Below are 18,057 nucleotides of genomic sequence, written 5' to 3' on the forward strand. Positions count from 1 at the left end.
GCCCATTTTGCTAAATCTTGCAGACAAAGACACCAACTAACCAATATACACATACAAGTGAAAACATAACCCCCTTCATGGAGTTGACAATTAAAAACGAAAATAAGAGCATTTGTTTGAAATTATCCGTTTATTAATGAATTTAAGGCCACTCTGGACTGTGCAGAATATAGAGCAGAAAGTTCACAAAGTCACATTGCCCTTGGTTGTACCAGTGCTACCCTGTGGTGACTGATTTCTAATGTTGCTGAGCTTATCCACATCAGAATGGAGTTTAATCAATGAAACATAAAGGAGCTAGAAAAGAAAAACAATAGACACAAGTGTTAAATCATAAAATATGGACAACTGTTACTTTGGACACACAAGCTTCCTTTGCACCATTTGCTAAAAAATGCCCTTTTTCCTCATTCTCCAATTTTGAGTTATAGTGAGAGGCACCCTGCAAAGTAAATGGAAGTTTACATATAAAGTCACAACAACAGTTTCAGGGTACAGAACGGACACTTCAGCATGCTTCACATTTTCTAGGCGAGCACTGATATGAATCACTGTATGCCCCATACATTCTCATATCCTCACTAATAGTTTCTTTGTCATGCATATTTAGTCTCAATATATTAAAAAAAAGCGCAGTGAGCAAGTGTCGAACTACCAGTGCAGAGTGTGTCGCTAAGGCCATAGGAGTTGAACATGAGTTCATATCAAAAACGCTTATTAAGTATTTGGGCATCTATTTTAAGAAGAATCACAGGCAACTGTTCTCAGACGTCGTCTCATTCGCTTCAGCAAATATCACAAAGACAAACAATGAAGGTAAAAATGATAGAATACTAACAAAAAGAACATTTCATCGTGAACTCTCCTCAAACATTCTTTTCATCTGTGGTTTGAACATTTTTGGAAAACACGCAGGTTTGTTTTGATGATGGACTGTATTTAAAGATAAACAACATTACGGCAGTGTCATAAACCCCGAGTACTCCATGTTAATGAGTGGAACGTGGATGGGAAAAATTAAAGTACACGTCCAATAAATGTGTCTAAAAACACTAATTTTCCTATAAGTTTGGTTCTAATTAGTAAAATAGGGTGAAACATCATGACTGACAGCTGGGACTAACTCACTATTGATCGAGTGCATCTACTGGCAGTAGCTTTATACCGTGGCTCCACCCCCCCAATGTCAGCGTGCGTTCGCATCTGGGATATTTTGGCGTCACTTCTGGATGCACAAGACGTCCATCTTTAAATAGTTTGTGGTCTTGACAGGCTTTTGAACACAGAACTGAAAGAGGTTTGAAATGTTGAAAGGTCCGTTAAGTTGGAGAAATACAGCTTTGCAGAAATCATCATAACAAATGGAGCGTCCTACATACACACAGTATTATATCCATCATCACAGCGTTCCGTGCAGTCGTCTTTGGTTTCAACATGTCCGCCTGTCAGCACAGACACTCGCTGGATAAAGGGACTGTTTTTTTCTTGTCGACAATCAAATCTGTCAGAGTGGGGGGAAGAGGAAGAGGAGGAGGAGGAGGAGGAGAGGATGAAGAGTCCAGACGCGGTATTAGGCCACAGGGGGAAGGGACATGGCAAATGTCTCCAAATGGTTTTCTGAGTCACATTGTGGAGACGAGACACTGGATCAATATGGAAGTCAACGTCCAGAGCATAAATCAAACTCCAATAATTTACTGTTGAGTGAAGAAGTTACGTTTACATAAGGAGTAAGAGTAAGGAAATGATATTGGTGTGGGGTTCAGTCACTTTGGCTGGGTTATGTTTGATGCTTGTAATCAGGGAAAACTCCGGTCGGGGTCAGACACAAAAGACACAATTCCTTTAGTATTTTCCTCTGGCTCAGTCAGGTTCCGACAGAAAACATGCGACCCGAGCCACTCTGATATATACTGTATATACGTGTGAGAAGGTAACGCAGATAGACTCCATTCTGATGTGAATCACAAGCTCATCTGCTCTATATGATAAAGGCAAATACACACACAAATAAAAACACAAAAAAATAAAGTAGATAGTGGACATGCTGAAATATAAGATAATCATTGAAAAGGCTGAATTGAATGCACTCATTGCTGCTGAGATAAACGCTACAGAGGAAATGTACCTTGGCATCAGAGCCTCATCACTTCACTTCATTCTCATTCACACTGGTGATTCTACTGAATATGACATGAGGCCAAACCATGTGTGGCTCTGACAACAGCAGAAAGCTTCAGCTTATATTTTGATGAGCGAGCTAACAGGGATCTCTGGTCAGAAACCGTTTCCAGATAAAACTACAGAGAGCGATAAAGATATGTGAACAGTTATTGTAGATTTCGTTCTCGCTGTAGCAGCTTCACACACACTCACATATTCATTGGCTTTGAGACAAAAAAATAATTCGGACTCTGTTGTGGCAGAGTGTGACTGCAAGAAATCGCAGCTACTGCTCCATCTAAACCCAGTATTCTAAGATAATGTAAAATACGAGTGAAAAGACAAAAACAAGATTCTAAGGCATCGCAAGGTTTAACCAGCGACCGCAGCGCTGTAGATATATAAACTCATAGAGTCCAACTTTTAGCCTTCTCTCTGTGCAGTGGTTGCCGTGGAAGAAAAACCAGCGATATAACGCGATCATCAGAGCCGTCACATAAGGGTTGAAAAAAAATCTGTTGTTTTTATTTTTCAAAAAAACCAGGGGCCGTATTCATGAAGCTTCCCGATACGAAGAGCTGCTCCTAGTGGAGATATTCAAAATAAAACTCTTAGAATTCTGATGGATGCTCAGAACTTCCTCTAAGTTCAGTCTAAAGTTATTCACTAAGCATCTTAGCAAATAAGAAAGCTCTTAATGTGAAAACTATCGAGAGGTGGGAGGAGGACTTTTAAAAAGTATTTTAATAAATCCACTCTGTTGCTCTTAGACAAGTGGCAACCTGCCACGACGTCACACATTGGTTTGTGAGCTGTTCATTTGAAATCCAGATTTGGGCTGCAGCCAGTCTAGCCTGACTGAGACACCACACGCACACCTTCACCTGCCACTTGCAGCCATTAGACGGTACCAGCTGTCAATTACACGGAATCCATGTGCAATAAATATGAAACTCAATCGTCTAGTGTTTACTGATGTCGTAAATCAAGTGAGAATTAGTTGTTTTCTCAGAGACTTCTATAGGAACTGACTTCTTTTTTATTTTTACAAGTAGTGGAGTCACCCTCTGCTGGTCATTTGAGAAAATAAAGATTTTAGGCACTTCTACATTGGCTTCACTTGGCGGACCCAGAGTCTACTTCTCTTTATCTTTCCAGTCATACTGCAGCAACATAGCGACCACCGCTTTCCACACTCCTCGCTGCACAACCAGAGGCAGTGAGGCGTTAATCAGCTTCTTGGTTTGAGCTGTGAAATTGAAATGATTTTACATTTGTTGACAAACGGAGCTGATAATAAATATTGGTTGCTGTGCAAATGTTTTTTCTGTTTCCTTCGCTGGCTTCAATTGCTTGTTTGCTGGTTTACATTAAGTTTACGCAACGACCATTGTGCAGTAGGCTGGTCAACAATCACAGGAATCAGTAAAAGCCCCCCCCCCTCATATCAAATATATAATATACTAAAATCACCAGCATGGTCAATGAACATTTAACTAAATAAATAAAACAATGGGCAGATGATTTTGCAGTTAGGCCTGTGTAATTAAACATCTTGTAGGCTACTTTAAAACTACTCAGTCTATTTATTCAAGAGATTAAGTATAAAATAATTATAACCACCTATGTCTTGATGGAGACTAAAATCTATGATTCCTCCATTGTCTTGTATTGTTAGTGTCCATATTTCAGTTTTATATCTGTTGATCACACCTTATAAAAGACAGCAGCACCTGGCGCCAGGGTCAAACACACCTCCTCACTGAGGTCAAAGTTTCTGTCCCTGCTTTGTCTCTTAGTTGCTTTGAAACGTTTCGTAAAATCACTCCAAGGTTGGAGTCCTTGCTAGAAATGTTCTGACTAAGTTAGGAGCTTTCTGAAAATATAATGTTTGTGAATACGGCCCCAGGTCTAATTATCACTTAAAGGACTGGCTGACTGTCTGCAGACAGAATCATGTCTATTCTCCACAAACAGAGGAAAAGGCTTGAAATGAGCAAAAGGCTTCAGGCCACTGAGAAGAAAAGCCACCATCCTACAGCGTGTGCTGGCAGGATTATCCTCCTGAAGTAATGGCAAAGTGAAGCACGACTAGCTGTCTTTTACGAAGGGGTGCTCTTTCTCTTTGACTTCGGCTGGCACTTTAGCAGCAGGTTTCCCCGCAGCTTTGGCAGCAACGGATGATACTGGAGGAAGTGGATGTAAACCGTTCTCAGTGCCGATGTTGACCGTGATGTTTGTGTAGAGGGGGAAGTATTGCCGTGAAATGACTTCATATTCAACTGTGTTCATCCCGTCCAACTTCCAGGTCTGACGTGTCTTGGCCAGCATGTTGAACCTTTAAATGGAGAACATGGAGCAGAGTTCACTCTCTTAACCTCAACGCTTTATCCAATCTAAAGAAAAATTATTCTTCATGCAACAAATTAGATCAAATTTGTACGCACCTTTTTGGGTTCACACCATTTCCTTTGTCCAGCTTGTGCTTAATCATCTTGTAACGGCCGACTTTCACTGATGGACGACTGATGTACATCCCGGCCAGAGACACCCTGAGAACATGAGACACAAAGGTCAGTCTTTCACACAGTCTAACAGCTGTTTGAGTAGGAACATTTTTCTAAATAATGTCATCAGCAGTATTTATATATTTATAGACGTGAAAAATAGCTTGAATGTGGATTAGGATTAATGTCATAGGAGTGATCTGTAAAAAGTAATTCCTAAAAGAGCCTCTGGCAGAAACTATTCTTACCTGACTCCGATATCATCGTCCTCTCCACCCCAGCCCCAGTAGTTGTTGGGAAAACCATTCATTTTGAGGTAATGCAGTGGTGTCAGAGCGGACACTCCTCCAAAGTACATCTTGTATGGAAGCCTGTAGACGATTAGAGATCACAAAAGCTCAGATTGGTCTTTCAAATATAAGTGCAGCACACAATGTGGTAAAGGTCCGTCTGTGAACCCTTCAATGGAACGCACTTGTAGCCGAACTTGTCCATGGCGATGGCCGAGTGCTTCGGGTTGCTATCACAGACATATGTGTTGCGATCGTCCTCTGGAATGAGGTCTACGTCGTGAAAGAAGAGACAGTCCCAGTCTTCCTCCCTCATGGCCTCCCGTAAACCAACATTCATCAGCTTGGCTCTGTTAAACGTGTAGTTTCCAGCCTGCGGAGCGAACATACACATTTAGTGTCAAATACCTGTTTGAAAGTTTGACACAGTGGGTCTGGTGAGATCTGAAAACTGCTCCTCTTACTTGTCTTAAAGTGCTGCATATATTCAATTGGGCACTTCAGTTCAGCCTGTGACAGTGAGGGAACCTTTGACTCATAAAGGAAGGTGGGCTTGACATTTTATCAAGCCCACCTTGATAGAGTAAATGGGGGGGGATTTTCTTTTTCATTCATAAAAAATATAGACGAGGGCTGTAATTAAAGACCTGCTACGTTTAAACCCAAGAAATTATTAAATGATATTTTTTTATATAAAGCACTTCATCCTTCATATGTGATGTCTCCAATTTCTCCCAATGTGATCTTATTCAGATCTTATTTTTATTTCTCCAACTCATCCTTAAAAAAACAGCTGGTTTATTTTAAGCTTTAATGAAAACAGAGACAGAAATGTGACACATCCTGCTCTTGAGCTGTAAGAGGCAAGAAGCTGATGAGTAAACATCCATCTATTGTTAAAGAAGTTCAGGAGATTAAACACTCTGAACCGCTTGAGTCGTCTTATACTTCAACATGTACTACTGGTATTGGCACACAAGGGGGCACTCTTCAGCTAGCCTCAACTGTAATACCAACAAAAACAACACTCCATACAGAGCAAATGAAGTAGATGAAACACATACAATAAAAACACCACCATGTGTTTCTAACGAATGTACAACACAAATAAACCAAAGCACTGAGTGACACATTCATCAACTCCCTTATTCACCCTTTGAATGTTCCCTCAGAAATATTTACCTGATGAATGATGTAAATTCCATAGTTGAGCTGCTGACGCTGCAGAAAAGGGTGTAGGTAGTAGAGCAGGAACTTGAGGTGATGTTCCCTGTGTCTGTGGGGAATGATGATGGCTGTTCGATGCCTCGCCTCACAGTCAGGTGGCCTGTAACGTCCTCCCCTAACCACCAGGGGATTTTTCCTCTCTACCTCTGCTAGACTGAGCCCTGATGGGAAGTTGACATGGATTGGCCCACCTGAGAACAGAAATCAGTTTGCTGTCATCACCAGGTCAAATAGAGGGAAGGCAAATAATCTGGAGCCTGTTATCTGAATATGACATCATGGTTTACAATGACCCTGACATCCTTGATATGTTATCAAATGTACCAATAACAGTTCTGGTACGTGTGATTAGAGAACCACAGTGTTTTATAGTCATTATCCATTTTTATCTGACTGGAATAGCTTTCAAACACGACCCAATTTCAATGAATTTTAGATGATAATGTACAGATAAATATAAAAACCCAGCTCAAAAGATCTAGTTACTCTATGTACCAGTGTTACTGACTGTCACAGACAGGTCATTGTGTTTATATCTATATATACACAGTGTTTTTGAAGTAACAGAGACAGAACCGTTTTTGATCTGTAGTTGTACGAACAAGTGTCACACGATGTCCGTGTTTGAAATAGCTGCCTTGACTGTGGCAGCCATGGTCTCAATTCTGTTCATTTATTGTTTTTGTCAACACAGGCACAGAAATATTTCAACATGCAGATTGACTGAAATTTGTGAAAAGGATCAGACAAATGAACATTTAACACGGTCCACTTCCCCCCAAAACTTTCAACCAAATTTCGTTTTCTTCATTATCAGATGACGTTTGCTGGGTTGTAATAAAAATGGCTCATTTGATAATTGAGCAACTAAGTTGAAAAATGTGGTTAAGAAGTGGGGTTAAAAGCTCTGGGGGGGTGGAAGCCAAGAGTAGATTTTGAGTTTGGTTTTTTTTTGCAGTTTCCAAGGCCACAAATGAATTCTTCATACTCAAACACACACAACACTCGGCGCAGAAACGGTTTAGTAAGTTTACATTCATTCTATGTTATAATGAACAAAAACTAATGTCTCTCTGCAAAATGTAACAATGGTTTGATCAATATGAGAATAATGTAGTCACATGCTAAGTTGCCCCATATCATCCACATTGATCCCCATTCAGAACTGGTATTAACATAAGAGATCTGCTCAACCGTGAACCGTTCTAAGTATTAGTTCACATCTGGCATAGAATGTATAAAGTTCAAGAGTGGACGCACCCGAGACACAGTGAGGACACATCCGAGAGCTCACCTCTCAGATCACATCCGGAGGTGGTCTGAGACACGTGTGACTACATTCTTTAATCAGCATGCACAGATATGTCCTGGGTTACGATTAAGGACCGCCTACACATTTGACCGTTAGTTTCACAATGAACAAAACGTTTTTTTTTTTACACTTCTCTGTTTCCCCACACAGTGATTTATTTGGACACGTGTAAACTCAGACGGGCTAAAAACAACATCATTGGGTCTTTGCAAACTGAAATGGCAAACGTGTGTTTGGGAAGTGAGATCACAGGGGACACATTCGGTACGTATTCTAATCCCAGATGGGAACTGACTAATTTAGAGCTGTCCACTTGTGACCTGATCTGTTATGCCATGAACCAAGCATTAGTCAGTACACTACTCTTTCTGTGTCTTTATATGGTGCCAGACTCCGTGCCATGTTTGCCAGAGTTTATATCACAATATTATGTCAGGTAAGGAAATGTAGCCCAGCTGATACTGTGGAGCTCTAAAGAGGAACTATTGTGAAATTAGATCAGGTTTATACAAATGTTTATTTGAAAGTCTTGTTGATTACTAAATGAGTCCATTAGCATCACTGTCTTATTATGTCAAATCTGTGAATAGCAGTAGCACTTTTCTTAAAGGTACAGTGTGTAGAATTGTGGCGATGGCAATGTGGCGACCCTATACAACTGCATGTTTAACTACTGAACTGGTGAAGTAACCAATTAACACTGAAAATAGCTTTATAAGTAAGAGAGACCACTCACCTATCAAAGGGGATATCTTGGGGCAGTAAGGCATGTCATCTCCATGGCTATTACTTCTGGCTAAGTGGGAGAGGTTGGCATATACATCCCCTCCAACGATGCCGGGTGCAGTGTGGTTGCGGCCTGACACAGCAGTGGTGTTGGCCTTGCGAAAGATGCGGATGAAGTAGTTGACCCTCTTCTGGTATCCCTCCCGGGACAGCAGTGCCATGACCACCAGCTGGATGCCCAGGAACATGAACATGTAGCGCCATTTTGACTGGATGGTGACCATGGCGACGGCTCTGCGTCGTCAAAAAGCAGCGATCCAGGGGAGGCAGTGTAAAAAGTCACACCAGCCTTAAGTAACCTGACTCTCAGTGGTTTAACACTGTGGCTCAATGCGCTTGCCCCACACAGAGATTAAATTCAGTAAGGTGATGATTGTCACGTGTGCATTTGATGGAAGGTGGTGTCGTGGCTGTACTTTCTCTAGAATATGGCAACGTGTTTAATGATTACTGAATGTAAAGTTATTACCAACGATCTGTGAAATTATGAAATCTAATAATGAAGTCAGATGAGTAAAAAAAAATAGACAAAGGTAACACAAAAAGGCACTTTTGGTGGGCGGCAATGGAAGGAGACCACCAAGGAAATGGAAAATAAAAAGTATTCCAAAATATTAAAATATTAAAATTGTATGTGGCAAATATCTCCAAAGTTGATTGTTGGTCCAACTTGTGGCTGATGTGGGAGAGTAATGCCAGTCCCTCATCATGTAGTGTCACCACCACTGAATCCCATCCGTTGGCCTGTGAAGCTCATGCTCCTCTGCTCAAATAAATGGCAATGTCAGAGTCTCTCACTCACTCACTCCTTTGCTTTCTCTTCCTCCCTTTGTGAGCTTTACGCTGCCTCCTGTTCTCCCTCATGTTCTCCTCTGAGGGAGGCCTCTGCAACAACAACAACCGCCATGACAAAAGCCAGCATATGCAACCGTACAGGCCCTTTACTTCACAGAGGATTACACTGCTTCCACTGACTCACTGCCTTGACTGACTAGAGAGACGAGGGGGAGTGGACCATGACCAGCGTGGGAGGAGCGGTCAGATGGTTGCATGTGGGTGGGTGACTCTGTATTTGCTAGGGGGAGGGTTCCAGAGGAAAGGCAGGCTGAGAGAAAAAGAAATGGGGGGAGGTGGCGGAGGGAGATGTTTCCACTGCTATTGTTCCATAATGATGCAATCTGCAGCTCTGAGAGCCCTCTCGCAGCTCACAGGGCCGACAGCCACTAGACACCGAGGATGGACAGGAACTGGACCAATCGCTCCGGATCTGATAGAAGAAAAAAAAAATAAAAAACAGAAGAGGAGGAGGGACAGTTACATTCACTGAAACTCTTTGATTCAAACTGTTGACATCAGCAATTTTGAACTTACAGCAGAATGTTTTTCACATGCAAACAATAACTAATTGTGTGCAGCACAGGCTGTGCAGCACAGAATGGAGTGTGTTTGTTTATTTGAAGAGTCAACAGTACAGTTGGATGGCCTCGACTAATCAGGCCCAGCGTGGGCTCCAGTGCAGATGCCTCCCCAAAGAGAGGCCTGCTGCACACGGTGGACAGCAGACGGGAATTCATGCACCACACTGCAACTTTCTAATTCTAACAATAACAAAAACTCTCAATAATCTCAATGGCTCTTCTCTGCTCTGACGCAATGTTGTGTCTCTGCCGACCTTACAAAACCCCTGCCACGGCTCTGGTGCTGTCTACTGCAGCATCCAACACGTTCTTAGCTGCAAATCAATTAGTACTTGTTAAAGTAGCCTTCCTCCGACCACTAATCCTAATCCCTCTAAATACTACGAGAGAGAGAGAGAGAGAGAGAGAGAGAGAGAGAGAGACTGCAAGAGACAGAAAAAAATGTTTAAAACAAGTAGAGCAGCTGTCAACCTCTCACATACTGTTATTAATTTACATTTTAGCTTTAATTTCAAAGCTTGCTTATGTCTATGGCACTGAATGAAAGAAGAATCTCACATCCTGCATGGTTGAAATAATTTCACTTCTAGACATGTAAACGGGAGCTGTGTCTTTGCAGATGTAAATCCTAACGGCAGCCTTACCTCTTTCCGTTTTTATGATTCTTTGCCATATGGTGTGCCACCAGCAAAAGCCTCTTGTAACGTCTGAGTCTGGGGTTTTTTCTGAGCACTTAACTGTACTATACTTGTGGTTCTCATCTGTAGATTCTCTATGTATGGTTTGACATGATTCTTGTGTAGGTGGTAAAAATAGGTTAGTGGTGTTTTAAATCTGTTGCAAGAAATGGTATACACACACAGAAATATATGTTTTTATATATATCTATATATAGATATATATACAGTTAAGCCCCAGTCCAATTGAATGCTTGCGGAAAAGATATGTATATGAATGGCTGCCTTCTCTTTATGTTGAGTTATATTTACCGAAACATACAGCCTTCTAGATCAACGACACAGATGCACTAATGACATCTGACAACTGCTCGCAGAACTTAAGTGTTTATCCATGTATGCAAACTGCTTTGACAGCCGACTGCAAGGATTTCCAATGCAAGGATAATAAAAGGTTTTTCTCTCGGGAGATATGTGGATCAAAAGGGAGAGGAAAGCCTCTGCAGATGATTTTCATCTGCACGTGGAACTGTGAGCAGATGGGGGATTGACCCTCTCACTTTGCCTGGCCCCTATAATAACCCTGTAGATTATGGATATGGTTTATAGAGATCATGCAATAAAGACTCTGATTAATCTTACAGACAGGAAGTTCAGCTCCACCACTCAGTGATGTGATCCGTCCTGAGCACAAAAACTGGGACAACACCAAGCGTTTTCAAAGTAATTATTAAACACATTTATGATTTCCAGGCTCGCTGGATTAATATAAACGATAAAACCTCAAAAGTTTTAAAGGGCGGAACATGGCCCGATAAGATCACTGTGGACTTCGAGTTTGATGACTAACCATCATGCACAAGGAAACAACGCCCCCCCCCCCATGAAACCTCTTTGAAACCCATGTCATTGTCTCCTCTATTTCATTTATCTGTAATGAGATATACAAACGTCTTTACAAAGGGAAGAAGACAAGTCTGGTTATTTTAATGCTTGAGTGCCACATTGTGATAAAGCTGGCTTGTACAGTGAAAGAACTTGGGGGAAGGAACCTCTTTCACTAACGCGCAGGCCCTGACTTAACACGCATATAAAAGGAGACCCAGTGACTAGATCGAGACAAATCTTCCGGTGTTAGCTAACAGGCTGAGGGGTGAACTGAAGAGACAGAAGGACAAAGTGAACTGAGAGGAGCTGGAGGGGGAGATGGAATGCAGCCTGTATTCGGGTTATGCTGTGTTTTTGACTTTATTCTCTCCTGCACGGATATCTTTGCTCTCCACATTTAGAATGTAGAGAGGCAGGTTTGGCGTGATGTAACAAACTCCAGCACAGCAAAGACAGACATTCGTGACCATGTGCCCAGCACCCCCTCCCCACTCTCCTGTTATTTTATTTCACTCTGTTTTAAACAGTGATGGCACATAACAGCTGACAAATGGGACACTTTCTTTTCTGCCCATGGGGCATTAATATTACATATACTGTATATGGTATGTCCACATGCATGCTTTCACACACATGAATGAATGCAAGAGGAGCCAAGAGGGACAGCATGGGGGCTATAATAAAGAGCAAGCAAGGAAATAAAAGGGGATGGGGGTATAGGAGTTATATATTTAGACCATCATCTGGGGAATATGTTTTACCCTCAGCACTGCTGTTCAAATCCTAAAGGGACTCATGCACAGCCCATCGACAGCTACAGCCGTCTCAGAGGAAGAGAACGAGAGCCAGACCTAATCACAGTGGGGTTCATCCACTGAGGAGGTTTAGACATTCCAAACTCTACACTGGCCCCACCACCACTTCTATTTTTCCTCCCTTCTTATTCCCTTTCTATGTCTCTCCAATTGTCCAGGCAGCCTGCACTGGAAATGATCAGCTGCACCAACATACAAATCATAATGTTTTTTAACAGCAACAGTCTTTCATCGCCTGTTGTTGGTATCTTTGCAGTTGGTAGTTATCTGAGCCAGAAATTCCAGGAACAGCTGGTTCACATCAAATAAGCAGAGTACAAAGTGGAGACTCCAGCTCGAGTGTATTTTCATATCAAAAAATGGCCACAGCTGAGTTCAAAGCTGTTTGGAAGAAGAGGGAATCAAAAGCTTTTGTGTACAACAGTAATGAGAATTGATATTTAAATTCCTTGGAGGCAAGGCATTGTTAATGAGATTAAACCAGTGTTACCTTTTCCTTTTAAAATGTGTGATGTAGAATTGTGAGGCAAGGATTGTTTTTTACCAAGAGAGTTTAAAAAAAAAGGTATAAAAGCTTGCAACAAAACCAGGGCTGTCTAAGTTGTCTGGTAAAGACGTCGACCTCTTAACCTCATTGTAGCAGATAGCAGGGCTCTGCATTAAAGGATGAAGCTTTCACATCTGTCTTAATGTGTCATCACTTCAATATAGGCCAGCCTATTGAGGATGACCCTGTTCTCTTCAGACCTTCCTGTAAAATCTACCTCTTTCTGTTGGTGGTGTGTGGTATTGGAGGGGCCGATTTTCTCATTGCGTATAATGCCACAAAGTCTTGAGTAACAGCAATGACACATTTCCTCATGAGATTTGACCTCGGCCTAGGTCCCCTTTGGCACCGGCAACTGTTCAGATCTGTAGAGATCATAGCCCAACCACTAGCCCAAAGAAAACTTCCATTTTACAGAATAAACCAGAGTGGCACTCAGTAGAGCACATATCTCCACCAAGGCCCAACAGTCCCTTTAAATTCAATCAAGATGCAGTAAATAGTCAAAAAAAAAAGTCAAGATCCATGACTAATTCCTTGAAAAATCAGTGAAAATGTCAAAAGGACACCCTGTCTCACAATGTTAAAGAAAGTGATAAATCAAAATTCCTGGATCAGCAACGAAACGCATTAGATCCTTCCCTGACCCATAGACAGGGACGGTGATTCCACAACTGGTCTATGTCATTCCTCAAAACCAGAAGTCAAGACCTGTGAGTGTAATATAATTAAGTATCTCAACAGGATTAGGAGCTGGTGCTTAATACAACATGTAGAGCTGAAACTGATGTGGACAGATGTGGTCAGCAGCAGACTGCAAATCACTCTTATGCAACACCAAAAACTTAGAGACACGTGGAAAACTAGACCAAAAACAGACCGAAGGTAATATTCTTTACACAAAGTAAAATGTTATTCAGATTCTGTATACGCAAGCAGTCCTTTTGTCTCAACCACTAACCAAGCAAGACCGGGCAATGGAATAATGTGCAAACATGCCAGGAGAAAAGAGGTATCTGCATAACAACGCGTGCCAGTGTCCTCGTCATGGCAACCCATCCTGAGCCCTGGCTATTAATCGCGGGTGCAGCTGGTACACGTCTCTATAGCTGTTCCCTCGAGTCCAAATCCACTGGGACCAACTGCTGAGGACAGGGGAAGCATAAAAAAAATATACACCATCATCCTCTGCCTTCCTTCGACTTTCTCTTATCATCCCTCTGCCTTCGGTTGCTCATACAGTTTACACAGTGTAGTGCTCATGCTGTAACCAAGCCTTCAGGGAAAGTCCAGTCCCCTATCCAATCAAACATAGCAATGACAACCATGGAGACAAGCAATCTCCCATGTGACCATAAAACCACAACATAACTGGAGCAACAAGTTGGATAAAATAGCTGAGTTTAGAGTATTCAAACAAGATAACACAAAGACATCCAATCACCACCTTTGTGACCTTTGACCAAATCGAATCACGTCATCCTTGAGTTTAAGCGTTTGTGCCAAACTTGAAAAAAACTTTCCTCAAGGTGTTCACTCACTCATCACAACCCAAACATATTATGCCTCCAGCAACAGCTGACATCGACATGGAGGCATAATAACTGATACCAGGGCTACGGTGGCTCTACAGTTATTCCATGGGAATATCTAATCCAGAAGAAAGAAGAATAATATACAAAAGACTGACAATGAACTCATCTAATGCAGTAATGTGTAAGATGATAATGGATAAAAAATTGACATTGAGAATAGTGCTCTTCCACAGGACTGTATTATCAAAACCAATCTATCAGTCATCATCTTTTTTCCGTTCAATTTCACAAGTTACACAAGTATACAAAGGCTGTCCCAGCTAACCTGGTGCCGCCTCGCTCATTTTGTTCCTCTCACCTTCTTTTATGATACAGAACTAAATGTTTTTTTTTACGTTTTATTTTGTTGAAATGTCCTGTCGCGATGCTGTAAGCTAAGTTCCCCATGGGAACAATAAAGTATTTTGGTATCTATCATGACACTATTCTGTTCCTTAACATGGCCCTGATACGCTGTCATGGTTTGGAGGGTAATTAATTTGTAGGTTTTGTATTCACATTTTATTTTTTACAACATGTTCCCACCTTATTCTATTATATTCTTGTTCTTTATTGTGAATTGGAAAGGGAAACTTTTTACTGAACAACTAGGGAAGAGAAAGCCAAACGGAAAGGTTATACAGTGGTTTACACTGCTAACTTAGAAGTTATGGTTTTGGGCCGACATACCTGCTTTCACATCTCTTTTCATAGAGGTCTGTTTCCTTTGCTTATTTGGAGTCTGAGTTCAAATAATAAATGAAAGCCTATCAGTGTTAATATGATATAGAGAGTAGCAGGGGCACTTAAAGGGGAACAATCTGAGACTGCCAGAATAAAGTCATATAAGTACAAGTATACAGTCATGATTTTAGATTACATGTCATTTTAGAGGGGAATATAAGATGATCAGTGTGTTGCTTGAGTTCAAATGAGGAATGTGTAGCATCTTGACAAGTTTTACTTCAGAGTAAGTTCCACTAAATACTTAATCTTTTGGCTCATCAGCACCACATTATTATTAAAAGATCGTGTTGTGACTGTGTCTATTCGGAGCGAAGAATCACACGGACGTGGAGGAAAATCATCTCTCCCTGACGTCAATATTAAGACTTCCTTCAAGTAATACTTCGACCTACTTCTCAAATACGACTTTCTTCTCGTAACATCACAACTCACGCAAGAACAAAAACGCCGGCCTGGCACACTTTGTTCCTCTCCCCATCTGTTGTGATATTCAATCATGCCTAACCGTTTTATTGCTACTTCTCTCAGAGCCCTTGATGTGCTGCAATCATTTCTCAATCTGGCATCAATGAAGTACACATCAATCCATTCATGTGTATGTGAGAACAAGTGGTTGGAGTTCCCCCCAAGTAAAGAAGGTTTGTGGGAGTTTCATCCTCATGACCGTCACCAGAACATCCTGTTGTTTCTCGTTCAGGTGCAGATTGTCAGGAGTGGGAGCAGAGTTTGCACCTTGCACTGATCCAGCCTCAGGTCTTATCTGTCAGACAGCTGAGAGGGGGAGGGGGCGGCCATGCTGAGCCTTTTGTTCCGCTCGAGGACTGTGTACATGAAGAAACACTACGAGGCTGAGAAACCAACAATGGCGACGACCAACCCTGATGTGCTAACAGTGAAGCCCCCCCACCCCCCCGTTATTCGGTAGATAGCTACCAACAAACCGGGTTCCTCACAGATCCCAGCTGCGGCTGAACTCACGGGAAAAGTTGCATCGTGTCCCGGTTGTGTGTTGTTTTTAAACCAAACACGAGAGAACCGGTTTGTTTCATGCAAACTCTCAAAGGTGTGTGTGTGTGTGTGTGTGTGTGTGTGTGTGGGAGGGGGGGTGTTAGCGAAAAGTTGCGCAAACGCCTGTGTGTGTGTGTGGGGGGGGGGTGCTACGAAACTTTGAGCTGGTTCTCGGTCAGCTGAGATAATGGCGGCGCCACACGTCCACTTGTGTGTCAGACTGGTAACTCACCAGTGTCCGGGTGAATCGACGTGAGAGTCAACTTTGCTCGCGCGTTTCCTTCCCGACGCTCGCGGACGCAACCGTCCCCTCTCGCCGCAGGGTCGCTCGGTCGACGGCTGGTGCGTTAACCCCAAAACAAGCAGGAGGTGACCGGCCACACTTTGAAGCCTGAAGCCCCCGGACACGGACACACACACGCGCTGCTCTCTCTCTCTCTCTCTCCCCCACCACTCCCGGCCTCACAACTACACCCGACTCTCGCCCCCAGCTGTGACGGGGAAGCCGAGCCGAGCTAGCCGCTGCGGGTTAACTGACTCGAGTGGGTTAGCTTGGCTAGCTAGCCACGAGCCGCACACACACACACACATGCTGTTTTGGTGCCGTTTATCCGGGGCGGTGTTCGCAGCACGCGGGGTCGTTTCATCCTTACCGGAGAGGTTGGGTGTGTTCCCGGGTTGTTGAGCCGGCTGTTCACGGTCGGAGGTCCCCCGACACGCCGCGGTTCCTCTGTCGGCCACACGGGTCTGGAAGTTGACGCGACTAGCGGCGGAGAGGGAGTGAGAGCGGCGGCTCACCCCTCCTCCCCTCCTCCCCTTCAAGGAGCTGAAACACGAGGGGAGGATGGTTCACGACAACACCTGGAAACAGCTGTAATCACAAGTACTGAGGCTGGGTGATACTGGTACTTTGCAGTAGAAGTGTCCAATGTTAAGTGGAAGTATTTAATTACTGGTAAAAAAAAAAAAAAAAAGTATAAAAAGTAAAGGTCAGATATTATAAACACAACCAACACATTAAGGCACAGACTGTCATTAAACCCTTTCACATGTAAAACAATCACTTTTTGTGGTGATTTCATCATCATCGTCATTTACTATGATTAATATAACATGTACATTACATTAATACATTCTGCACATCAGCCATTAAGTATTTGAACTGCTCACTCAGTTTTACATTATCCCAGTTACAAGCATAAACCGCATTCCCTGTACTGTGTGTATACTAATATGTTGAGTGCTTACACAGTATGTCACTTGAGTACTTTATATGTTGTGTACTTATATGTCACTTGAGAGCTCACATCTCCACCAAGGCCCAACATTTAAATTCACCAGATCCAGATAAGCCAATACCAAACAGACAGGGGGTGAAAATTCAAATTGACTTTATTATCATTGCACATTCGTACTTTGTACACTAGCACAACAAATTGTAGCGCAGTCCTCCTCCTCGATGCCAAACATACAATTAACAAGACACAATCCACTACACAAATTGAAATAAAAATGAGGGGATTCCAGGACCAAAGGCATTTAAAGAAGTGGCTATACTATAGAAAATAAATAATTGTACAGATACATATACAGATAATATATCGCCCTCCTGTGTGCCGTGGTGCAGCTGGAGAACCCCACAGAGATGCAGTAGGTCAGCATGCTCTCTATGGAGCAGCGGTAGAAGATGGTCGGCGGCTCTCTCTTCAGGATGATCCTTTTGAGGATCCTCAGGAAGTGGAGTCGCTGCTGGGCCCTCTTCACCACCACCGAGGTGGTGGAGCTCCACTGGAGGTCTCCATCGATGTGCACCCCCAGGAACTTGAAGATGGTCACCCTTTCCACACATTCCCCGTTGATGTAGATGGGCTGCAGGTCGGACTTCCTTCCCCTGAGGTCAACAATCAACTCCTTCATCTTGGAGGTGTTGAGGACATGGTTCTTGTCTGTACACCCCCTCCCCCCCCCCCCAAGTCTTTCTTTGTTGGAAAATAAAAAAAAGTGCAGATGTGCTTACAAATATATAACAGTAAACAGTAAAGTTCAAGTGCAAACCTCCACCACTATCTCTCCGGCACATCACACACACATTTTGACG

At 42.6% G+C, this 18,057-nt stretch overlaps 1 protein-coding gene across 2 annotated transcripts; it reads right to left on the minus strand.

Annotated features, from left to right (window-relative positions):
• Positions 1-111: 111 nt before the first annotated feature.
• LOC109633433 (beta-1,4-galactosyltransferase 3) lies at positions 112-16,789 on the minus strand. Of its 2 annotated transcripts, none has more exons than XM_020093285.2 (7): positions 16,613-16,789; positions 8,236-9,552; positions 6,143-6,378; positions 5,146-5,333; positions 4,919-5,041; positions 4,611-4,715; positions 112-4,501 (listed from the first exon to the last, which is right to left on the minus strand). In XM_020093285.2, the coding sequence occupies exons 2-7, from the start codon at positions 8,507-8,509 to the stop codon at positions 4,255-4,257; spliced, it is 1,173 nt and encodes a 390-aa protein (XP_019948844.2). In that variant the 5' UTR covers positions 8,510-9,552; positions 16,613-16,789; the 3' UTR covers positions 112-4,254. The 2 variants fall into 2 exon arrangements, with proteins under 2 accessions (XP_019948844.2, XP_019948845.2); XM_020093286.2 differs by lacking the exon at positions 16,613-16,789 and adding an exon at positions 16,192-16,454.
• Positions 16,790-18,057: the final 1,268 nt, after the last annotated feature.

This window comes from Paralichthys olivaceus, chromosome 13 (genome assembly GCF_024713975.1).
Source record: "Paralichthys olivaceus isolate ysfri-2021 chromosome 13, ASM2471397v2, whole genome shotgun sequence".
Classification (NCBI taxonomy): Eukaryota; Metazoa; Chordata; class Actinopteri; order Pleuronectiformes; family Paralichthyidae; genus Paralichthys; species Paralichthys olivaceus.

Bases quoted from the DNA above. Each gene is read 5' to 3' on its own strand.
- LOC109633433 (XM_020093285.2), bottom strand. From the start codon at position 8,509: ATGGTCACCATCCAGTCAAAATGGCGCTACATGTTCATGTTCCTGGGC. The intron at 4,716-4,918 runs GTAAGAATAGTT...TCATGTTCTCAG, and splicing joins GACGATGATATCGGAGTCAG to GGTGTCTCTGGCCGGGATGT. The intron at 4,502-4,610 runs GTGCGTACAAAT...CTCCATTTAAAG, and splicing joins AATGGTGTGAACCCAAAAAG to GTTCAACATGCTGGCCAAGA.